Source organism: Uranotaenia lowii, unplaced genomic scaffold (assembly GCF_029784155.1).
Source record: "Uranotaenia lowii strain MFRU-FL unplaced genomic scaffold, ASM2978415v1 HiC_scaffold_791, whole genome shotgun sequence".
NCBI lineage: Eukaryota > Metazoa > Arthropoda > Insecta > Diptera > Culicidae > Uranotaenia > Uranotaenia lowii.
The window spans coordinates 1-23,903 of record NW_026598746.1 but is presented as its reverse complement, the minus strand read 5'-3'; the positions used below and the strand labels follow the sequence as shown (position 1 = coordinate 23,903).

Below are 23,903 nucleotides of genomic sequence, written 5' to 3'. Positions count from 1 at the left end.
TAAACAATCCAAACCAAAACAACATCAAAACAAGAAGACAATTTCGACGGCCGATCTCGTGATCGTTTCTAGTGAATTTCCGAGTGAAATTGTCGCTCGCCGTTACTGCGCACTCTGGAACTGGAGCAATCAGAACAGGAGGATCTATCGTATCGGTTGATGCAAAGGTGAGATAGCACAGCGGCCTAATTTGCATCAGAATAAAATGTTAATTCCTTCCAATCTCAGACAAAGGAGACACGTTCGCGACACAATTGGATCGCAGTCGCAAGAAAGGCCAGAACGAGCGAGGACAAAAAGTGCTGTTCCTGGGAATCGAATTAGAAAGCGAAAGAAAACATCGCACGCAAGGGTGAGTGATTTAAGTTAAAGTTTTCCCCAATAAATTGCGTCAAAATCGTATTGACCTTTTAGTACCGGAATATAACCATAATCTGGTTAGCATCCCACTGATGGTGGAAGTTACGGTTGGACAACGACTCCTAGCGGGTGAGTAACAATTTGTTGAACAGCAAAATCGGAAGCGCTAAGCCATGATTGTAAATCGACAGGTCGTTGTTGGAGAGCCGAGTGCCGTTGTTCGGGAGCTCAACGCACTATGGGCCCAGCTCATTTGGCCAAGCCGCAACACAACCAGCCGGAAGCAGACAGCGGAGGTACAACCAGGCAGGGTTGCCAGAAATTCCGTGATATTCAGCTGTGATAAACCTGTGCCAATCGAGCTGTGATATGATTGTTGTTATTGTTAGGATGTAATGGTAGGAAACGGGCCCGTGAGTAATTATGTAAACTAGCTTAAGTTTTTAAAATGTCGTAAATGTAGTAAAGTAAATGTAGCAAATAATTATAATTGCTACAAGTTTTGGGGTTGGAGTGTTTGTGTTTTTGGGTTATAGTTAGCCGTGCAACACACACTAAAAATCAGTGGTGCTCGACATGTTTCACTATTTTAAAGAAAGCTTGATGCAATCGTCTAAGTAATTTTAACAAGCATTCATAGCTCCTTCAAAACAACTTAAACAGTATATATAGTAAATGCTTCATAATCATTTTCAAAACTACCTGAACACAGATGGTCGAAACAAGAATATAAGCATTTTTCATGACTTTAATAAAACCGTCATAAAATGAGCTGCACGAAAAATACCATAATAAAACTTCTTAATACTAGTTGGCTTAATCTGTGTCACTTGGGATGTCTCATATCTTAAATCTCAGGTCTAAAATCTGTAGTCTCGTGTTTCAGGTCTTCATTTTGAAGCCTTTTAGGGATGCTGCACAAAACTTCAAGTGTTTTACATTGAAAAGGACTTTCTTGTTCTAATAATATTGGCTCTTTTTCTGCGCCACGCGGGAGGTGACAATAGTTGAGATACGCGAGTAACTAGATTTCAGGATTCACTTCGTAAACTTTTTTTTTATTCGTATTATTCTGTATTCTTTTCGACTGATCTTTTTTTCTATTTCTTCCTACCGTTTATACGTTTTTCTTCATTTTCCTTTTTTTTTTGAGCATTTGCTTTATTCTTGCTTATCTTTGTCTTTACAATTTTACAACTGTATCATTATTTCTCTGTTTTTTTCACCTTCTCTTTCTTTTCTTGAATATAGGAATCTGTCTCTTTTCCTTTTTCTTCATTTCCGATCTTTCTTCCTACGTGATGCATTCCGTATCTGTTTGATTTTTTTCGTTATCCCTCTCTTTGTGTACTTTGTGATCCTTTCTTGGTCTTTTCTTTTAACCACAATTTCACTTAATTATTTTAAGCAGCATCTACAAAACGGTCTGTCGGTGTCTTTCTTTTTCGACACTTTTCTGATTCATGAGGATTTTTTTATTATTATCTGACTACTTGCACCGGAGGTCTTCAGATTTTCCTTTAAATTTCGAATTTAGTTCTTTTTAGCAAATTAAAACACATGACATTTTGCCGATTTTTTCAAACTTCGCTATCCGAGATATTTGAGGTTATATTTTTTCGTGAAAATTTCAACGATATTTCAAACGCAAAACACTTTGTTATTTTCCAACAAAATCTTAGAACTGGTGTTCTGTTCCAATAAAAAATAGAAAATTTAGATAAAAAATTTAATGAGTAACTTTTAGCATGAAAAAAAATTCCATTAAAACCTTTTTTCATAAAACTGTAAAATATATCCATATTCACATCAAAGATTTAAAATCAATGATCAACTTTTCCGAAGAAAAATATATCAAGCAAATCAAGCAAGAAAACGAATAGTCATGTGCATTCTAGGAATCCCTGCGATAACAAACACACACCATTGGTCAATAATGATGGTCGTAATTCAATGGAAAGCCAAAAATCCACCGGCCGTTTTTGGTCATTTTCGAGTTACCTCACTGATTGTGTACATATCTTGACTGTATTGCCTGTATTCGTTTTTTGTCGATGAGTTGACTTGATTCCCCCTTAAAGTGTACGGAGCTGGCACGTGATTTCAAGCAAATGTATTGTTTTGTATATCATTCGATAAGTGCACTCATTGATAATGATAAATACATCAAATGTTGCCAATCTTTAGAATCATGCTGGTATTTTGAATATGATTTTCACTAGAATAGGTACTGAGAGACAGACCAACCAAAATGTTTACGACGAAATGTTCAAAACCATTCTGATTATTATTTCCTTCGCAAACCCAGCATCTAGCGGGGGTACATATTTTGATTAGATATCCGTCAATGGCAAACCTTATCATATCAGTATGGTTCTTCACGAGGACTGCTTTCGGGATATGGGATTCAGTTACTCGACACATTCCGGCCGGACTACACACACTCGACAAACCGACCACAAAAAACCATGGGTGAAGAGACATCAACCGACGCTGCGCCAGCCGTCGGAGAGAATCGAATTTCGGCGGAGGCGGAGGTTGTTGAAACAGCTGAAGAAGTCCCGAAAAGAGCGATGGACAGTGATGTTGAATCGACGACTAGCGATGGTATCCCGCAGTATTTGTACGATGCCATCGATAAGCTAGCTCCGGGCGAAGGATTCACGCCAGGTCAGTTCAAGGTCGCCTTCGAGCCGGGATCCGGAAAGGGCGATGGATTTGTAGGGGAAATGTTCCGGGCCTACATTAGGGAAGCTGATCGGGAGTTGATTGTGCTCTGCAAGATTCCACCGAGAAACGAAGCACGTCGAAGGCAGTTCGGTTCTTTGGCGATCTTCGAAAGAGAGGTGATGGCGTATTCGAAGTTTCTACCGGCTATGTACGAGTTTCAACGGGAGCGAGGAGTCACCGAGGAGCTTAAGTTGGGATTCTTCAATGCTCCCAAGTGTTACTATGCAACTCACGAAGAATCTTTGGAACAATCCTTGGTAGTGATGGACGATTTGCGGCTCGAAGGATATCGGATGTGGAACAAGCTGGTACCGGTGAACTACGAGCACGTCCGATTGATGATGATAAAACTGGGTAAACTACATGCAGTTTCGTTTGCCATGAAAGATCAACGACCGGAAGTTTTTGAGCAGTTCAAGGTACCGGATCCGATGGCTGCAGCTATGTCGCAAAACGAGCCGTTTCAACAGGTCATGCTCAGCTCTTTGGATCGAGCAATGGGCCTGTTGGAACCTGACGAGACTAAAACTCGCGAGAAGCTGCAGAAATTACGGGAGAATTTGATGAGCGACCTTGTTAAAATGAGTGAGTCGACTGCTGCTGAACCTTATGCTGTTCTTGGACACGGTGATTGCTGGGTCAATAACATGATGTATCTGTATCAGGTATGGCTTTGAACAACTTTCTATAAAAATTGGATTGTAACGTAAAAACGTTGTTTCAGAATGGAGTGCCCAAGGAAATGGTAATGGTGGATTGGCAAATATGTCGGTACGTGTCGCCAGTACTGGATCTGGTGTATTTCCTGTTCTGCTGCACCGATGAACAGTTCCGTCGGCAGCACTACGACGATATGATTCGAACGTATTACGCCTCGTTGAAGGAGCTGCTGGAAAAGCTAGGTGGGGATGCCACTCGTCAGTTTCCTTACACGGCTCTGCTACGGCAGCTTAGACGATTTGGACGATTCGGTCTGATAATGGCTGTTTTTGTGATACCAGTTTTGTGTATGGAAAACGCAGATATTCCCGATTTGGACCAGCAGGCGGAGAAGTTCAAGGAAACGCAAGAAGTGAATATGAGCGCGTTCATGACTACGGGGAAGGCCGAGCTGAAGTATCGTAATCGAATGGGCGGTGTGATTCGAGATATGGTTAAGTTCGGTTACCTATGAGCTTTGTCAAACAGATCAAGGCAATAAACTGGTTTGACAAACTTGAAATAGGAAATTCTTGCTTGTCATTGTTTGTCGAGAATAGACTCGGTATTATTGTTTGTGATAAGTTAATGACAAGCCTTTGGTTTTCGACGTCTTTCGGTTATTGGAGAATTGCAAAATGGATAAACTACTGTCAACAAATTACAAGCAATTGTAGCAGAAAATGTTACTTAAAATCGTAAGATTTGTATTAAGAAGAGGTAAATAGATTTTAATAAAGCTCGTATATAGCTTCCACATTTGTGGTCTACTTTTGTAAGTTGTAAACTGTTATTTCTCGGTATGTGTGAAATCGTTGTACATTTTGAGCAAATACAAACACCCTCAAAAAACCTATTCTAACAAACAGGCCGAGAACTACGAAAGCAGTAAACTTGATGAGGATAAAAATGGACAAAGTTTTGAGTTTATCAAGCTTATATTTCCGATAAAAAACACATCATTATTCTGCTTTGTTGAATAAAGCCTACAGGTAACCAAACTTAACCATATCTCGGATCACACCTCCCATGCGATTCCGATACTTAATGTCGGCCTTCTCCTTAGGAATAAATGCGCTCATGTCCACTTCTTGCATATCCTTGTGCTTCTCCGCTTGCTCATCCAAATCGGGAATATCTGCATTGTCTATACACAGAATCGGTATCACGAAGGTAGCCATTATCAGTCCGAATCGTCCAAATCGCCTAAGCTGCCTGAGCAAAGCGGTATAAGGGAACTGACGAGTGGCGTCTCCTCCGAGCTTCTCCAGCAGCTCCCTCAACGAAGCGTAATACGTTCGAATCATATCGTCGTAGTGCTGCCGACGGAACTGTTCATCGGTGCAGCAAAACAGGAAGTACACCAAATCCAGTGCTGGCGACACGTACCGACATATTTGCCAATCCACCATCACCATCTCTTTGGGAGCACCGTTCTGAAACAACCGAGTATGCGTTAGAATCCAATTCTAAAGTAAGGTCACATGTTCAAAGCGATACCTGATACAGATACATCATGTTATTGACCCAACAGTCGCCATGTCCTAGAATAGCATAAGGTTCAGCACCTGGCGACTCGCTCATTTTGACAAGATCGGTCATCAAATTCTCCCGCAAGTTCTGCAGCTTCAAGAGAGTTTTCGTCTCACCAGAATCCACTAGGGCTATCGCTCGATCTAAAGAATGTAGCATGACCTGTTGAAACCCTTCGATTTGCAACATAATTGAAGACATCGGATCCGGTACCTTGAACTGCTCAAAAACTTCCGGTCGTTGATCTTTCAAGGCAAACGAAACTGCATGCAGTTTACCCAGTTTTATCATCATCAATCGGACGTGCTCGTAGTTTACCGGTACCAGCTTGTTCCACATCCGATATCCTTCGAGCCGCAAATCGTCCATCACTACCACGGACTGTTCCAAAGATTCTTCATGAGCAGCGTAATAGCACTTGGGAGCATTGAAGAATCCCAACTTAAGCTCCTCGGTGACTCCTCGCTCCCGTTGAAACTCGTACATAGCCGGCAGCAACTTCGAATACGCCAACACTTCTCTTTCGAAGATCGCCAAAGAACCGAACTGCCTTCGACGTGCTTCGTTTCTCGGTGGAATCTTGCAGAGCACAGTCATATTCCGATCGCCTTCTCTAATGTAGGCTCGGAACATTTCCCCCACAAATCCATCGCCCTTTCCGGATCCCGTTTCAAAGGAGACCTTGTACTGACCAGGCGTGAATCCTTCGCCAGGAGCTAGCTTGTCGATGGCATCGTACAAATACTGCGGAATGCCATCGCTAGTCGTCGATGTAGCAGCACTATCTATCGCATTTTTTGGAACTTCTTCAGCAGTTTCAACATGCTTCGCCTCAGACATTTGATTCTCCTCGACTGTCACTTCGATTGATGTTTCTTCGCCCATGATCGGTGGTCACAGTCCGTCGAGTGTGTGCAATTCCGCCAGATTGTTTCGGTCAACTGAACCCGATAACTCGATAGCAACCCTCCAGAATGACCATGCTGATATGATACGGCGCCTTTTATGGATATCTAATCACTGATAAGCTGATGTAACACTGGGCTTACCTTCCATCAACCATGATATTAATAATAAGTGATTATACCGTTGATAATGATGGCGCTAGTAATGGAATAGGAAATGTTCACCCAGGAGCATGTTCAATAACGAAAGCATACATTGACATTGAAAGTCTGTAAATATTATTCTTCTTTTCTACCAACATAGCCAAAACAACGTAATCTCTTAAACACGTAAACATGCACAGATAACTACGGTCAGGTCAACCATGTGGTAAATACCGCAAGAGATACCAGAACAAGGGAAGGAATGAAGCGTGAAACTCCCCGCCAAATGCTTCATATAGGTTTCTATAAAAATAATGCTATTTAAAAGTAGAATAAATCTGTAAAAGGTTGGATCCCACCAAAGATGTTTTTATCGAGAGGATACATTTTTCACTGATCCAGATCCGTGCGTTTTAGTTTGCAGGAGCAGGGCTGATACATTTTTGGTACTGGGAACTTTGGCACCGGAACTTCTGAACACCTTACATGTGTCCGGTGTATAAAATATTCACGATTTTTTTCCATAAGCTACAGCGCACTTCACAATATTGTTCATCATCTGAATTCGATATTCTTTTAATCTATTTTTATTCTTATTTCTTACTTCTAAGAAAAATGCCTCCACCGAGCGAAAATTTTGACGTCCTATCAAGGCAACGCCTACTTGAACTCCTCGCACACAATTTTTTTCCGTATGTTTCATTGAAAGTCTGTAAATATTGAATGATAAAAGATACAAAAGCATGCGACGATTCTGGTCACGTGCAGCAATTGTTACCAATAGATAGTCAGCCGGTAGTCCAAATTCATTCATTGCATTATTGATGTAAACGAATTCAATGTTCAAGATAAATACATACAATGAGTGACCTCACTCGAAATGACAAAAAAACAAAAAAATCCAACTAAACTTTTATTGTTTTTAAATCCTGATTTGAATGTAGGGCAATAACTTGATTCAAAAGAAGTTGTTGTTGATAACGGTTTGATCGTTCACCAGTTGAAGTATCGTAATCGAACGGGCGGTGTGATTCGAGATATGGATAATTTCGGTTATCTGTGAGACTTCTCTAATACATCAACAAAATAAACTTGTAAAAAGTTATCTATTTCACGTTTCGTGATTCGACTTTCTTGCGTATCATCGTTTATCAATGAAAAGCTCGGTATTATTGTCCCTTTAAGCATAGAATACGATTGTTTCAGGAAAGTGAAAACAGGCGTTTCACTTACACAGACATCTAGATTGAAGGATGTCTGTCTAGTCACGATTATTTAGATAAAATTTTGTCGTTTGTTTTTTTTGGCGTTTTAATCTACACGAAAAAAGTTTGATACAAAGTAGTTAAGTGATATATTGGATTTTCCACATAAATGAACTAAAAAGAATTTATTTTTAACAATTTCTGCTTTGCTAAAAACAACTATCTGTCTTCAAAAAAATTGTCTTTTGAATTCAAATTCTCACTTTGATTCAGCCAGAAAATCTTTAAAGTGTTTGCCAAGAATAATTATGATTTTATGAAGGATTAGTTTTTTTTGCTTTTTAAGCAAATTTCTTAATTTTGAGGAGGTGTTTAGAGGGTCGCCTTGTTAATTTGACACTCTTAACTAAAACCAATATATCTCTCTTGTTTTTCAAACGATTTTTAATAAAATTATAGTTTTGGAAACCTCGTCATGTAACTCAAATATGTTTTCAGACAAATATATATATTTGAGCTACAACAACTTATTGAGCTACAACAACTTCAGTTTTCCGTTATTCAAAGTCTAAGAATAAAAATCGGTAAACCATGCTTAAGAAAAAACTGGAGATCAGCCACAGAATTCTCAAAAAAACTTCACTTTGTGTCTAAGAAAGCTGAAGTTTTAAGCTATACGCTGCACATAAGAATATATATTTTTTAATTTTTTTTCAGACCATGACCACAACCTAGTGGTGTGATAACCGTACATTTCAATCACTGACCCGTTAAAATTGTTTAATTCACACCAGATGAATTTTGAAAAAATGATTGAAAAGTCGACGTAATTTGGCACATTTTTGCAATTTAAGATTTTCAAAAATCAAAACACAGAATTTATGGCGAATTTTCAAAGGTACCGTAAAACGGGGTAACTTTGATCACCGGGGTAAATTTGACCAACAATAAACTTTTCCACATAATCATCAATAACTCAGTCTATGGTTTGAAATTTAAAAAACTGTTTTCTACGTTTGAAAGCCTATTAATTGACTATCAAATAGGCAAATCATGTTTGTATTTCTGTTAGTAAAAATTTAATTTCAAAATCTTAAAATATCAATTTTTTCCAAAGCTCGCAAACAAACAGCTCTCCTGATGATACCAAAAAGCATTTAGATGCAAACGGGTTATTTAATGAGAAAGAACAACTATTTTCCTTTGTAAATGAACAGTTATAGTGCAATGTTTATAGTAATTTAATGATAAATTTTTGATATTTAAAAAAATAGGACATTTTCCAACAGTAAGCCAGTATTGGATAAATGGATAGGAACCCTATCAAATCGGTAACTTTGAACAAAAAATGAAAAAGGAAATAGTGGGAGGACCAAGGAGAATGTGTGAAGGTAAAATTTCATTTGTATTTTGAAGCTCAAACTATTTAGCAATTATTACAATTTTTGCCCCTAAATGTATGCAGCATCATAGTTCTTTTTTCGATTATAAATATTTTTAAAATAAAACGTTTAAAATAAAGATAAAATTGATAAACTAACACATGTAAACATTCTGAAGGTGTTTTGTATCCTTTATGATCAAGAAAACTCCTTATAACCGTCAGAATAGAGACTGATCAATGTCACCCCAAAGCATCAAATTCTGAACACGATTTTTAAATCAAATTCAAAGTAGTCTAATAAATTTCTGCTTCCATGTTTTACGTTTATAGGAATCCAGTACTGGTTTTAAAAATATAAAACATGCCACATTCCCCTTAACAGAAAAAATAATCGAAAAATATTGAAAAAAGTGATCAATCATACCCCGGATTACGGTAGCTGCTGCTATAAATGGAGAAAATTGGGCGGCAAAACGACCAAAACATAGGGTGTGTCGTAACAGTTTGTGCGTTGAACGTTGCCTACACTCTTTTCTATCTGCACCAAACACGCTGAACCTACCTAACTTTTTCTAATTTTTTTAAACCTCGGGCTCTACTGGCCGAGCAATCTAACGAGTTTTACTTGTCGCTTCCGGAGGTTTCCGCTGGGGTAAGTTCAAATTTCGGACAGAGATAGCAAAAGTAGTTTTTTACAAAAAAAAACCCGATTTATTCGTACAAGCAAAAACACGTGTAAATTTTCCTCTGTCTGAAGTACTAATGAAAATTTTATTCAAATCTGCCCCTGCCTCCTATGATCTCAATCTCGTTGTCGGCAACAAATTTCGATACCGATGCTTGAGCGAAAACAGACAAAAACTCATGCGTCCGCTTATATTTTCTGGATTTAGTATCAGTTTTATATTGATCATAATTGTGTACATGTGTCATATTACAACACTACTAGAATTGGTATGAAATTGCCTTTCTGGTGCAAATAAAATTATTGCAAAAATCTTGCTCGAATATACTCAAAAACCAGTGCAAATTTGAATATAAGTGCAAGAAAATCTGACAAATTGTAAATTTACAAAATGCTAAAAAACACTTACCTTTGAAAATTCATCAAAAATTCTGTGTTTCGTATTTTTAAAATCTAAAGATGAAAAATGTGCCAATTACGTCAACTTGTCAATTCTATTTTCAAAAATTTCCTAGTGAGATATAAAAATTGAATTGAAATTGACACTCAAGGTCTGATTAGGGAGTTTTTTTCCTTGGCTTTCAAGGTGCGTTAATTCTAATAAAATTTTTCCTAGTTTCCTGTTTTGATTATTAGAATAACTGTAAAGATTGAAGCGTAAAAAACTTTGCCTTTGGGAAATCTTCATATAGCTAAGGGTTGCATGACGCGTGAACGGTATTTAGACGTGAAAATAGAAACTATGTTACAAAGGTATTTTTTTCTAATTACAAGATTGCAGAGTTTATTTGATTTTAAATTGTCCTCCCAGAAATATTATAAATGTAAATCGTAAGGAGTAAGAAGTCGATTCCTAATTTTATAGTCAATTTGATTATAAAATTCTAATTGGAATTTTGTTTAGCACCGTCATCAACGAAATTAAATTTACAGATTGTGAATAGAGAATCGCAATAAACGGTAGGTAATGCTTAAGCCTTCACCCTCAAACATAAAAAAAAAATATTTTTAAATTACAAATGATTGATGACTTGCTCTTTTCGCTTTTCTCTTGTCGGACTCTTAAAAAGGTTTTCCCAAACAAAGATAGTCGTTCAGATAGCCTTATTTAGTCTTTCCCAAAATGAATGGTGCAAATCAGTCGTGCTTTGGTATCTCTTTTATTGTGACTATGTATGGCAAGTTCAAAGGCATCAGTCAGGTACTTTTATAATCGATAATAAACTGAGTGCGATATGAGGTATCGGTAATGTGCTGACGTCACAGATAGCCGTATCTTATCGCATCTCTCAGTACGCCTCCCATCCTTTGGCGGTATTTTTCTTCCGAATTCCCCTTGGTCTGGAACTCACTCATGTCCATTTCCTGCGTTTCCTTGAAGCGTTCGGCCTGCTCGTCTAAATCTGGTAGGTCAGCATTTTCAATACACAGTAGGGGGACAATAAACGCCGCCATCATCACCCCGAAGCGACCGAATTGCCGCAATTGCCGTAGGAGGGCGGTGTACGGGAACTGCCTGGTTGCATCTCCTCCTAGCTTCCCCAGCAGCTCCTTCAACGATGCGTAGTAGGTGCGTATCATCTCGTCGTAGTATTGACGCCGAAATTGTTCGTCAGTACAGCAGAACAGGAAATACAGCAAATCCAACGTTGGGGACACGTAACGGCAGATTTGCCAGTCCAGTAGGACGATATCCTTGGGAACTCCTTTCTGAAAAGGGAACGTAAATTGTTACATAGTTCGATAAGTGTACGTTGGTAGTTACCTCGTAAGCGAACATCATATTGTTCACCCAGCAATCCCCGTGGCCTAATACTGCATAAGGTTCCGCTGTAGCTGCATCTGTCAATTTGTTCAAATCACTAAGCATATCAGTTTTGAGTCTATCCATTTTCTGTCGAAGTTTTTCTTCATGAGGTTCCAGCACGGACGTTGCCCGATCCATGTTGAAGTTCATCATCTGTTGGAACGGCTCAAAATTGTTCATCATTTCTACCAACCCATCTTTAACTTTGAACTCTTCGAAAATATCAGGTCGTTGATCCTTCATGGCGAAAGACAGAGCGTGCAGCTTCCCGAGCGCTATCATCATCAAACGAACGTGCTCGTAGTTAACCGGAACCAGCTTGTTCCACATCCGATACCCACTGAGCCGCAAATCGTTCATGATTATGAGAGACTCCTGCTTAGCCTCATCACACATTGCAAAATAGCATTTTGGGGTATGGAAAAATCCAATCCCCAGTTCATCAGTCACTCCGCGCTCGCGTTGAAACTCGTGCATTGCCGGTAAGAACTTAGAATACGCGGTAGATTCCCGTTCAAAAATCGTCATAGCTCCGAACTGTTGTCGCCTTGCTTCGTTTCTTGGTGGTATCTTGCACAGGACAATCAACTCCCGAGCGACTTCTGTTATCCGGGCACGAAACATCTCGCCCACAAAGCCATCCCCTTTGCTGGAACCGCTCTCGAAGTGAACCTTGTACTGACCCGGAGTGAATCCCTCCTCCGGTGCCACCTTGTCAATCGCATCATGCACGTACTGAGGCAGTCGGTCTGTAGTTTCTGTTCCAATCACCGGAACTTCCAAACTTACATTGACGACATCTGGCAAAGGATTTTCCGTCAACGGTGTTCCCTCTTCCATATTCTCCTAGTTCCAGCAGTTCGCACTTGTTATCGTAACCAAATTTGACAGTCAACTAAGCTCGAGACGACGAAGCTCCCGGAACCGGTGGGAAACAAATGCCGGTAGATTATTAGCACTTATCTAATCAAAACCGGTTGTTGTTTGCAATTTGAGACGCAGATCAATAGAAGGGCAGATACGGGATAAGGTACAATTTTATTCGAAATAAGATTTTAGAATTTAGAATTTAGAATTCTAAACTGGTATACTTTTAAATCAGAGTTTGTTTTCAAAACCAGTGTCAAATTCTTGGTACATAATTTAGCAGTAATAATTAGGAAGCAGGCGTTGTATTGTAATGTTTATGTTGTGCTGGGGTGGGAAATGGAATTGGATCTCACAACAGTTCAAGCAAACTCGGCATGCTGCGATTAAATAGTTTTGAAGCACTGTGATTTTATAAGAACCCTACAAATTTGTTTTTTTGGTATAATAATAAGAATGCATCCATTATAGGAATACAGGGGTAAGTACAACGATGAAAGGGGTTGTCGAATTTCAACAAGGTAAGAGATAAAACATGAGTAAAAATATGGTAAATATTGTTTTGTTTGTATATTGAAATAGCTTAACTCTAATTCGGGGTTTAGTGGGGGGATTGGACAGGACGTCAAACGATCGGAAGACTGATATACAATGGATTGTGGGTTCAAGCCAGTCGAAGTATCTCGGCATATTTGGAATCATGAGTAGGTTACTTAGGTACCTTTTCAGAATTCTTTATTTGTTTCGAACAGTTGGATGGGAGTGCGATGAGTCAAACCTGTCCCAAACCAGTGGTAACGGACCCCTTGGTTGTGCTGCAATTATTGTTGATAAGTTAAATATTAACAATATTTGAATGTGCGATTGAGACTTCCCGTACCGCCACGGGTCGAAAGACCTATCAGCCACTGGTGGGTTCTCATACATACATACATACATACATAATTTAGCAGTAGTATTAATCGCAGCGCACTAAATTGGACTGCGCACTCATGACTGCGACATTTGTGCGAACCTGCACATTCGTGCGACCTGTCAAATCAGTGTAAAATCTGTCGGAGTTCTACACGCTAACCTCTTTTCAGTCTACCTTTGTACGGATTACTGCGACTGCAAAACATTGCACGAAATCCAATTTTCAATGAAAGAGATAATAATTAAATATCAATGTGATGTGTATGAGCTTGAAGATAAAGATTATGGTGGCAATAGAAGTATGGGGAAAATTTCATCATCGAATTTTGAAAACCGATTTTATACATTCTGTAGATCGGCCCAAACAACTGACCTGTGCAAAATTTCAGCTCAATTGGACTTGCACTTGATTTAAGGGTGCCTCAAAGAGCTCAAAGTTACTTTTTTTTCCCCCAAAAAAAAAAAATAAATAAAAGAGAGGACCACAGGAAATCGGGACGATTGAAATTTTAATGAAGATGCCAAATGACTTCGAAATATCGCAAACAAATTTTTGGGATTTTTTAGGACTTAGCCTTTTTTTTTAAAAACTGGAAGATTTCTATGGAATGTTCAGGGATAAATCTGTAAAATAAATCAGATATCGTTACAAATCTTTTGTAACCCATTTGAATATTTCAAAGCAAGTTAAGATTTAATTTTGCACTAGGGCGGTCCTAAAAAATATAAGAAAAAACCTAAAATATAGAAAAATTAAATTAAATTTTAATGACAAATCACACAAAGTTTGGAAAAAAAATAGACACAAACGAAAAATATTACAAAAATAGTCAAAATGACAAAACTGAGAAAAATGATATAAATCTAAAAAAAACGGTAAAAATTATAGGAATGTCAAGAATGAAAAAAAATTGGCAAAAATCGATAAAAAAAATATGAAAAATGAAGACAATTTTCATATTTTGTGATTTTTGTGCATTTTTTAAGTTTTTTGTCATTTCTACCATTTTTAACACTTTTGTCATTTTGTCATGGATTACATGAAGTTAAGAGCGTTTTGTGATTTATTTTACTGGCCAATTCTCGAACATTCCATAGAAATCTACCGGTTCTTGAAAAGCTGGCCAAGTCCCAAAAAGTCGATTTTTGCCAGAATATTTTTGTTAGAGATAACACCAGACTCGACTTTTTAGACATTTATGAGTCATTTGGCTTCAACATTAAAATTTAGATTTTCCTCATATCTTTTGACCCCCCTTCCCTCCTTTGGTGATTTTCAGGGTGAGAACTTTGAGGCACCCGTAAATCTAGTTTGAATGATTTAAAATTTTGTATAGGTTTGTTTCTTGGGCCAATCTTCAAAATTTATATATTCGGTTTTTGAAATTCGACATGGCCGTTCTGGCTACCACCAAGGTTACCGAAAAACAAATTTTTTTTTGGGAAAAAAATTCTGACTTTCTGGGATTTTACCCAAAAATTCTTTGATGGTTTTCTGTGATGTTACTTTCTTTAATTTCATTGAAAATTCATGATAAATTGAGTCTTTTGAACATTTTAGTTGGGAAAAAATCAATTAACATTACCAATCTTTTCAAAGTTTTCTAATTCAAAGCAAGAAATTAAAATTTTATACCGATCAAAAAAATTTTAATTTTGGGAATCCATTCAAAATTCAAAAATTCTGTGAAATCTGTCAATATTGCAAAATTCTGTGTTCTGTGACAAAGATCCTGTGATAAAAATTTATTAAAAATTCTGTGAAATTACAAATTTTTCTGTGATTTCGGCAACCTTGGCTGCCACCCTAATAAATGAACCTGTTATGTATATTTACATATACTTATGAATCTCATTGACCTACTTAATTTTGTTTAAGACTCGAAGGGGAAATTCACTTTTTTTTTTCAACTTAACGAGTGAGTAAAATTTTAATTTCTAAATAAAAAATTTATCGACACATAAAAAAAATGAATGTTTGTCTGTCTGTCTGTCCCCTATAGACTCGAAAACTACTGAACCGTTCTATGTGACATTTGGTATGTATGAGTTTTTGGTGTCGGAGATGGTTTCTAAAATACTTTCAAACCGCTCAGACGTAAAAGAGGAGGGGCTCTCATACACAATGAATAACAATATGACACGATTCGAGCAATTTTCGGATACTACTGAGCCGATCCACCTAAAATTTTGTGTGGAGCCATTTTCAAGACCAGGAATGGTTTCTATTATACTTTCAAACCTCTCCAAATCCAAAAAAAAAGAGGCTCCTGTAAAAAATTTACAAGAATTTGACAAAATTCGATCAAATTTCGAAAACTACAGAACCGATTTACGTGAAAGTTGATGTGATGCTATTTTCAAGACCGGGAATGATTTCTATTAAACTTTTGAACCACTCCGAATCAAAAAAGGGGCTCCCATACAAAATTAACAAAATTTTGACACAATTCGAACAATTTTCGGAAACAGTAGCCGTTTTTAAGACCGGAAATGATTTCTATAATACTTTCAAACCTCTTCGAATCCAAAAAGAGGGGGCTCCCACACAAAATTGACAAAATTTCGACACATTTCGAACAATTTTTGGAAACTACTGAACCGATCAACGTAAAATTTAGCGTATAGCCGTTTTTAAGACCGGAATTAATTTCAATAATACTTTCAAACTTCAAACCTCTCCGAATCCAAAAAGAGAGGGCTCCCATACAAAATTGACAAAATTTCGAAACATTTCGAACAATTTTCGGAAACTACTGAACCGATCAACGTGAAATTCGAAGTATAGTCGTTTTTAAGACCGGGAATGATTTCTATAATAATTTCAAACCCCTCCAAATCCGAAAAAGTGTAAGGCTCCCATACAAAATTAACAGAAAAAAATTAACAATCCTCGAGGGATTTTTGTTAAAAATTAATGAACGTCAGCGTTTCGACATAATGAGATGATTTCTTGAATTCACAAATTAGTTTTTACAAAGTTAGATGATATATTGTAGGGGAGAGTGAGGTATCATGGGCCACTTTTTTTGTTTGCTTCATAACTTCTTTATAATAAAAAAAAGAAAAAAAAATGGAAAGGTTTTCTACAATTTTAAGGGATCATTAGGCATTTTTTTTTTAAACCCATTGATTTCCGAGTTCTGACTATTTTAAGAAAAGTATTGTTTTTTGGATTTTGAAAAACTGTGGGGAAACATGTGCCACCGAATCCAAATTGACTAGATAACGTGCCAAGTTTATGAGTTGACCCAAAATTGAAATTTCATAATACATTTAGTTATTTTAAAGCAATTACAGATGAGGAAATAAAAAAGCGAGTTGTGTATGATCGAATAGTTCGTAGTTCCTGTTTCGCGAACGTTTGCGTTTGTGTGACTTATTGATGTTTCATCAAAAATTCCTTTTTCACGTGAAAGAACATGACAAAACTAAAATCATAAGCGTATGAACATATTTTTGTTATGTACTGTAGGTCTCCCACGGATGCAATTTGCGGGTGCTCGTTTTATTATTTAAGAACATTTTTCTAGGCTAGTATAATAACAGAAGCATATGATACGTACATAAGTCAACAACATATAGAAAAACATACTTACGCTAAGCGACGGTGATGACAGTTGGATTGAGATTTTTATCTCAACACACAGTTGAGATGTTTGGAGTGGCCCACGTTTCCTCATGCCCTACGTTCCCCGACTCTCCGCTATGTAATTAGGCAAAAAAGTTATTTGCTATTAGTTGATCAGTTGATTTGACAATCAATTCAACTGACATCAATGCTTGAGCCTAGCGAGGTATTGTATGACTACTCTTCAAGAAAAAAAAGCCTTGAAAAGCCCTTTAAAAGCTTTGACAATCAACCCTGCAAATGTAAAATGTGAGGCAGAATTTAAAATAAGTTTCCTTTCTTTATCAATCTTATTTTGCATAAAAAACTTATCCAAAAGGTTTTTGAAATTAAAATATTTAGATTTTTGGGGCTGATTATTATAATATGTCAATGGTAAAGTATTTAGTTTGTATGGATGAGGCGAAAAAAGATTAGCCTATCTATTTAAAATTAAAAAATCTTCCAAAAATTAAAATCACTCGAGCAAACCTTGAGATTTAGGATCTGAATTTAAAATTTTATTTGATTCCGATTGAGTGGACAATCAGGATTATTAGCCAGATCACGAATTCTCATCTACGAAAACTCGATCTAAGTTCGTTCTATTTCTGAATGCCAGTTTTCAAATCTGAAACTAATTAATAATATTAGTTTTTAATGGTTTCGAACTATCTATTTTATTATTTATATCGGAGCCAAATAACATGTGAATCTGAATTTGAGTATTGAATTTCAAAACTGTTTGTTCATCTGAAATGATTCTAATATTGAATCCTACATTCAATAATGGGTCTGATGTCCACCATACAGGTGAGAAAATTTTAATCAAACGGTATCAAAATTCTGGAGCTGAGGTCAGTTTTTGAAGAATTTGCTCTAAGCTCTGATTCAGAACATTGACTCTTGATTAACCGTACTTATTCATCAAAGTTTGAAAAATTTGAAATTTGATGCATGGAGTGAAGCATCTCGTGTTGTGATGTTCATGGACTTTCATGGAGGAAGTTTGATTCAAATTTCAGATTCAAGATTCAGATTGAGAATACGGATTCACATTTCAGATTAGGATTTCAAATTCAGATTTAACATTTTTAAGGTGAGTTAACTACCTTTTAATTGATTTTGTAAATTTATTTTCGGCCTATCGGTGAAATGGTGAAGTGAAGTAGGCGTTGACGGAATCGAACGTATAGTTTTTTTCCGAGTGTGTCAAAATCGTAGTCGGAAAATATATTTTTTTTCATGTTATTCAATAATAAGTGGAATGGTAGTTTCCAGTAATTGCGAAGCTGGATCAATCTGTTAACCCATTCGAGACGGAGGCCTTTTCACGACAATCGAACTCATAGTACTTTACTCTTAGATAACTTTTATGTCGTTTGATTTTCATCAAAATGATTTCCCAATACATTTTGCCTAACATTTGTGGATTTCATTGCTATAAGAATATTATTTTTCTGAGCAATAGTAAACTCACAATGAAAGATTGTTTTGACAAAGGCACAAAAATTCCATTGCACACACGGTGTGCAATCGGTCTCGAATGGGTTAAGCCCTCCATTGCCGATGCTGTTCTTCCCGGAATGTCCTAGTACGAGTAAGTAAGTTTAGTGGGGCGTATTGTATCCACAAGTGCACAGTCCTCTTTGACAAAGTTGAAAAAAAAAAATAAGGGAACCGAAACTAAGTATATCGATTTCACTTCATAGTTCTTTAAAAAACGAAATCCATACATGTGTTCGAAAAAGGTTTTTTTTTGCAGCGGCTTGTGATGCACATTATTTACTTTGAGTGGAAATTTAGCATGGAGATTTTGATTTATTTTTCCGTTCCGAAGTTCTAGTTCAAATTGAGCATCAGTTCGGTAGAGCAAAACCATATTTTCGAATAATTTTAAGCTTCTGAGGAGTTTTTAGCCCCACATTTCAAGTGGTCTCAAATCCGAATGATTTATTGAATGAACGCTGCTTTACAAGACAACTACTGTTCCGATCAGGTGACTACTTTCACTTTCACACTTGTTAAATTCACTGTTTCTGTAGGAGTAGAAGAATCAATCCTCCAAGAACAACCAGTATAACACTGGATTGGTCGATCCCATTTCGTCGAGATCCGTTACACAGTTCAGAATCACAACTCCAGCACTCGTCCAATTCAATACCAGCGGCTGGTTTGTTGTTGCAAAAACCCATATATTGTGCCCTTATGCATCCCTTGACATTAAGGACCTGTTCCGTGTTTCCGGTGACTGCAAAAAATTATAATGGGTAAAAGATTTTTTTCAGGCTGAGATAAAGTTTATGATAAATCTCACTTGTTTTAATCGCTCGGGCATGGATGCACCAGTAGACGGGCTCGGTTATGTTGTTAAAAATTCCTGGGAAAATGGTCTGTGCCATAATTGCTGTTTTATTGACATTATCCTCGTTACAAGTAACCGGAGGACGGTTTTCGTTGCACGTTTCAATACTGTCACATTGATAACATTGAAGGGCAACCGTCGATTGGATGCAGAAAAGTGTTAACAGCGCAAAAATTTTGATCCCGAGTTCGAAATTCATCGTTATTGATGGTTAAAGTTGCCAGATAGGAACAACTACCGGAGAAAGTAATTTTCAAACTAACTGCACCAGCCACTTGTGTTCGATTAAATTGCATCTAACACTGAAGGACTATAATCCTACCCAATTCGAGCACGGAATGTGATGGGGAATATGGAGTCTAGCTGAACTGGTTATTTTCTTTTTCATTCGTAAAATGTTCACATCATACCGATTGACTAGTTATTTCCTGTATCGTTTTAAATATTTGGAAACAAAATAATTACCAGTTTTAATATTTATTCAATAAATTTTTCATAAATCTTCACAACAGAGAATCTATTAAAAAAACCGGTGGGCTTTAATGACGAGTCTAGTTCGTGGTGGAGAATTCGTACCTCGCATGTGAAAAACCTCTGAGTCTGACTTGTCTTAAATCAACTCCCAAAAATAACGAGTCTGACTCGTGGTGATGAAATTTTTAGTGAGAGATTGTGGTAGAGTAACACTGCGTAAGTACATACTGATATTCTACTCCCACGGTCACACGTACGCCATCGCTGATCATCCCACACACAGTCTGGTAAGTGCAACATCTGTACCACCTCCGCATTCTAAGTCTGGCTTCCGAGCGTATAGCACCGGTTACCACAGAGTGGCGACGAGTCGATAAAAACCCGCGCGTGCGTTCAAAGTCGAAAAAGTTGGATAAGCGGAAAAGAAGCGTGCCTAAGCTTACGTTGAAATTTTGAGTTTTCCTGTAAGAAAGCTGGAGAAAAGGTGATAAGAGTTTAAAAGAAAAAAGGGAATAATTTCATCAATCCTTAGTGGGGTAGTGAATTGAGAAAAAAAAAATGAAAAAAAAATGGAAAGTTTCCCTGCAAGATCGTTATTTAAGTGCAAATATTATAATTATTTAATCGAAATCTTGCTGGAGTGATGAGTTCCAAAAAAATGCATTAATGAAAAATAAAAAAAAAGTGGAAATCATGAAGACGTGGTAATTGGTAAATTGTAAAAATGGCCATCTATAGAAAAAAAAAGTGAAAAATTTATAAAGCGAGCTCGAAATGAATATGGGGGGTCTCGAAAAAAAAAGTGTGAATTAGTTCTCAAAGTGAAATGATGAAGAAAAATGGAGTGAAATTTTAAAAACTCCAATCAGCCTTAGAAAAAAACGTCCAAGTATCAATTTATGATGCGCATTGACTCCATTTTGTGTTTCTCGGAAGGCGCATCGGGTGTTGAGTTTTCCCACATGAGAAGTGGGCGAGAAAAATGTGTATGAATGTGTGAGTGAGTGTTGAAGATTTAGCTGTCCCCTTTACACCCACGACCAATCGAGCTGCATGAACAGGTATGTTGCCATACAGAAAATTAAAGTTAGAACTGTTCAAGAGTGTAGAGTTTTTTTTTGTATCAATTTTCCATGTAGTAACTGAAACGATCAAAGTTAAGCCTTTAATAAATCTTGAGCGTCATGAGGTAATTACAGAAAAAAAACCCATCATTTCAACATTTTCTGATCAATAACACTCTTGAACAGCTTCAATCAAATGATTTCCACTGACTCAATAAAAAAAAAAGTAAAATAAAAAGTTTTTGAACCCGCCTTATATTGGGTATAATTGGCAGAATCTCTGCCCCATTCCAATCTGCTGGCAATAAAAACTTTGAGCCAGAACCCAGAACGAACCAACACATGTGAGATCAAAATCATCGCGACGCTATGGAGAATTGCGCCGCTCCACAACATAACTGCGATCGGGTGATCATCAGTATGCAAAGCTTCAGAAGACAGAGAGAGAGAGAGCTTTCGAGACCACTGTAGGCGATGAGCTTTCAAGAGACCATTCAGTTTGAATGGCTTGAATGATGAGTGTTTCAATACACTGACAAGCTGAAAGTAAAGTAAGCTTGGGTATGAATTTTGTGCTTGAATGGACTGAGGGGGCAGGCGCCTGGAATGATATGAAAGTGGTAGTAATTAAATTTACTGTTGAGAACTCTAGACTGAGTTGTGTTTCAATACACTAGTAAGATGCAGATTTTACAAACCTCTTGAGTAGTCGTATTGGTAACAAATTTTACTAGAGATAGAAGCATTTGAAGATTGGCTTGGAAGAAAAGCTCTCAATGATTGGTTTGGTATTGGCGTTGATTCGCCTAATTGAAGAGTTTCGATCGGTACGTGTTCAGTTATATATTTAAAGGCAGTAACGACGTTTATGTGTACGGGGTACAGTTTCGAAAAACGATTCTCTTTTATTCGAAACATGCTAATCGTAGGTGCAAATGTGATTTAATTCACTTGATGAATGAATGAAAGGACAGAGTGGGCGCGTTATTTTTTTTTCTTCAAGATGATCATCTACTTTCACTAAAATTCAATAAATGAATGTTTCTGTAGAATTGTTTACAATATACCCCCACAAAAAGTTTTGATGAAATAATTCAATTTGACCATGTAAAAAAAAAAAAAAACACAATATATATTTAATTTTAATAGGACAATGGCGAACGATTCAGCAGAAATAATGGTGGCCCCGTTCCGACCTATTTTTAGCCCTGGGCCTTACAATTTGCCACAGTTCAAATTTGCACATCTACCGGCTTCTGGAATAAAAAAGGCATGGACCTCGTGGATACGCTGGTTCGAAAATGTGATGGATGCTACTAATATCACCGAAAGTTTAAGTCGGAAAGCTCAACTGTTAGCTATGGGTGGCATAGAGTTACAGGCTGTTTATTATGCTTTACCAGGTATGGACGATACCCTTGCAAGCGGTGCTGATCCTTATCAAGAGGCAAAACAAAAATTGGATGAACATTTTTCTCCAAAACATCACGAGTGTTTTGAAAGGTCTGAGTTTTGGGACATGGCAATGGATATTGATGAAACCATTGAGAATTTTATACCCCGTGTTCAACAAAAAGCTGAAACTTGTAACTTTGGTAAAACCGAAATGGAAAGCAACCAAATCGCTATTATTGATAAAATCATAAAACATGCCCCGGAAGACATTAGACGCAAATTGCTTGAGAAGGCGGATTTAACAATGGATCAAGTTATAAGAACTATCGTATCTCATCAAGCAATCAAATATCAAGTTTCCCAAATGAATTCCAAACCTCCTTCCAAAACTGAAGTATATCAGCTCACCGTAAATAAAAATGGCATTCCGAGATACAAAGATACTGGTAAAACCGCCTACAGAGCTAAATGTTCTGGATGTGGAAAGATGAGACATGACAACCCAAAAGATTGTCCTGCTTACAGCCTTCAATGTTACCGATGTTCTAATTATGGCCATTACAAATTTATGTGCAAAAGTCAACCGAGTAATAGCGCTGAAAACCGTAAGAGATTTGGTTTTAAAAGAAACTTTTCCAACTCGAGTGATTTTTCCTACCAGCCCAACACTAAACGTTTCAAGAACGTAAGAAATGTGGAAACTGATGAACAAGAGCCAAAAACTGAAAAGTATTCCGTGTATCGTATAGAAAATGATGATGATGTGATGCTGTCATGTAAAATAGGAGGTGTTGAAATAGACATGTTAATCGATTCTGGCTCTGTTTATAATTTAATCGACGATAAGACATGGGAATACATGAAACACAACGGTGTTAAAATACAAAATGAACGATTTGATAATACAAAAACTTTTCTGGCTTATGGTAGAGTACCTCTGAAATTGAAGACAGTTTTTGATGCAAAATTACAAGTGGAGGATGGTTCTGAAACAATCTCAACAGAAACTACTTTTTACGTCATAGAAAATGGACAACAAGCTCTTCTAGGTCACTTCCATCTGTACCGTTGAGCCGTCAACACGTACGCCGGAGCATCGTATCGTTGCTGTGTACCTGCAGGAACATTTTTACATTATTTATTTTTTGCTTACCTGTTTTTCAATCAGCACTTTTCAGTGCTAAAATTATTTTCATTTTCTTTTATTCATATTTTCTCTTTTCTTTCCAGCATGGGGAAGTCATCGGCCGGCTCAAGGGCCGGTAGAAAACGGATTGCCGAACCTAATTCAGGTCCATCGCCCAAAAAAGTTGAAATTTCCAATTCATTCGATGTCCTTCATAACATCGGTGATGAGGAAATATTCATATTTAATTCTGATAAGAGTACTAAGAAACCTTCTTCTTCTTATACTCTTAAAAACGAAAAGATTCCACCAATAACGGTCACGATTCCCGACTTCAATGCCTTTCGAAAAGAAATAGTCACTTCCGTCAAGGATGTGAAGATTTCTTTTCAGATCGGTCGAAGGGGAACTGCTCGTATATTGGCGGAATCTTTTAATGATTTTCAAAAGGTTTTAAATTATTTGAATAATAAAAAACACCAATTTTTTACGTACGACACTAGAAGTGATCGTCCATTCAAAGTTGTACTTCGTGGTCTCACTGGCGATCAGACACCGGATGAGATCACAGCTGAATTAAATTCTTTGTTAGGTTTTTCTCCAATTCAAGTAATTCAAATGAGGAAAAGAACCAA

General features: G+C 37.2%; 5 protein-coding genes across 5 annotated transcripts; 2 read left to right on the top strand and 3 right to left on the bottom strand.

Annotated features, from left to right (window-relative positions):
• Positions 1-2,408: 2,408 nt before the first annotated feature.
• Positions 2,409-4,966, top strand: LOC129760860 (uncharacterized). The gene is made up of 2 exons (XM_055758538.1): positions 2,409-3,755; positions 3,815-4,966. Exons 1-2 carry the CDS (start codon positions 2,829-2,831, stop codon positions 4,262-4,264), a joined length of 1,377 nt encoding a protein of 458 aa, XP_055614513.1. The 5' UTR covers positions 2,409-2,828; the 3' UTR covers positions 4,265-4,966.
• Positions 4,601-6,415, bottom strand: LOC129760861 (uncharacterized oxidoreductase dhs-27-like). The gene is made up of 2 exons (XM_055758539.1): positions 5,290-6,415; positions 4,601-5,225 (listed from the first exon to the last, which is right to left on the bottom strand). The coding sequence occupies exons 1-2, from the start codon at positions 6,205-6,207 to the stop codon at positions 4,776-4,778; spliced, it is 1,368 nt and encodes a 455-aa protein (XP_055614514.1). The 5' UTR covers positions 6,208-6,415; the 3' UTR covers positions 4,601-4,775.
• A 4,374-nt stretch (positions 6,416-10,789) lies between these two features.
• On the bottom strand, positions 10,790-12,760 carry LOC129760857 (uncharacterized). Its single transcript, XM_055758534.1, has 2 exons — positions 11,411-12,760; positions 10,790-11,355 (listed from the first exon to the last, which is right to left on the bottom strand). Exons 1-2 carry the CDS (start codon positions 12,290-12,292, stop codon positions 10,906-10,908), a joined length of 1,332 nt encoding a protein of 443 aa, XP_055614509.1. The 5' UTR covers positions 12,293-12,760; the 3' UTR covers positions 10,790-10,905.
• A 3,937-nt stretch (positions 12,761-16,697) lies between these two features.
• Positions 16,698-19,481, bottom strand: LOC129760859 (uncharacterized). The gene is made up of 2 exons (XM_055758537.1): positions 19,162-19,481; positions 16,698-19,095 (listed from the first exon to the last, which is right to left on the bottom strand). The coding sequence occupies exons 1-2, from the start codon at positions 19,406-19,408 to the stop codon at positions 18,875-18,877; spliced, it is 468 nt and encodes a 155-aa protein (XP_055614512.1). The 5' UTR covers positions 19,409-19,481; the 3' UTR covers positions 16,698-18,874.
• A 2,419-nt stretch (positions 19,482-21,900) lies between these two features.
• LOC129760858 (uncharacterized) lies at positions 21,901-22,551 on the top strand (the record flags this gene model as incomplete). Its single annotated transcript, XM_055758535.1, has 1 exon — positions 21,901-22,551. A coding segment is annotated over exon 1 (651 nt), but the record flags the coding sequence as incomplete, so codon positions are not given.
• Between the last annotated feature and the right edge of the window lie 1,352 nt (positions 22,552-23,903).

Bases quoted from the DNA above. Each gene is read 5' to 3' on its own strand.
- LOC129760860 (XM_055758538.1), top strand. From the start codon at position 2,829: ATGGGTGAAGAGACATCAACCGACGCTGCGCCAGCCGTCGGAGAGAAT. The intron at 3,756-3,814 runs GTATGGCTTTGA...ACGTTGTTTCAG, and splicing joins ACATGATGTATCTGTATCAG to AATGGAGTGCCCAAGGAAAT.
- LOC129760861 (XM_055758539.1), bottom strand. From the start codon at position 6,207: ATGGGCGAAGAAACATCAATCGAAGTGACAGTCGAGGAGAATCAAATG. The intron at 5,226-5,289 runs GTATCGCTTTGA...CGGTTGTTTCAG, and splicing joins ACATGATGTATCTGTATCAG to AACGGTGCTCCCAAAGAGAT.
- LOC129760857 (XM_055758534.1), bottom strand. From the start codon at position 12,292: ATGGAAGAGGGAACACCGTTGACGGAAAATCCTTTGCCAGATGTCGTC. The intron at 11,356-11,410 runs GTAACTACCAAC...TTCCCTTTTCAG, and splicing joins ATATGATGTTCGCTTACGAG to AAAGGAGTTCCCAAGGATAT.
- LOC129760859 (XM_055758537.1), bottom strand. From the start codon at position 19,408: ATGAATTTCGAACTCGGGATCAAAATTTTTGCGCTGTTAACACTTTTC. The intron at 19,096-19,161 runs GTGAGATTTATC...AATTTTTTGCAG, and splicing joins TGCCCGAGCGATTAAAACAA to TCACCGGAAACACGGAACAG.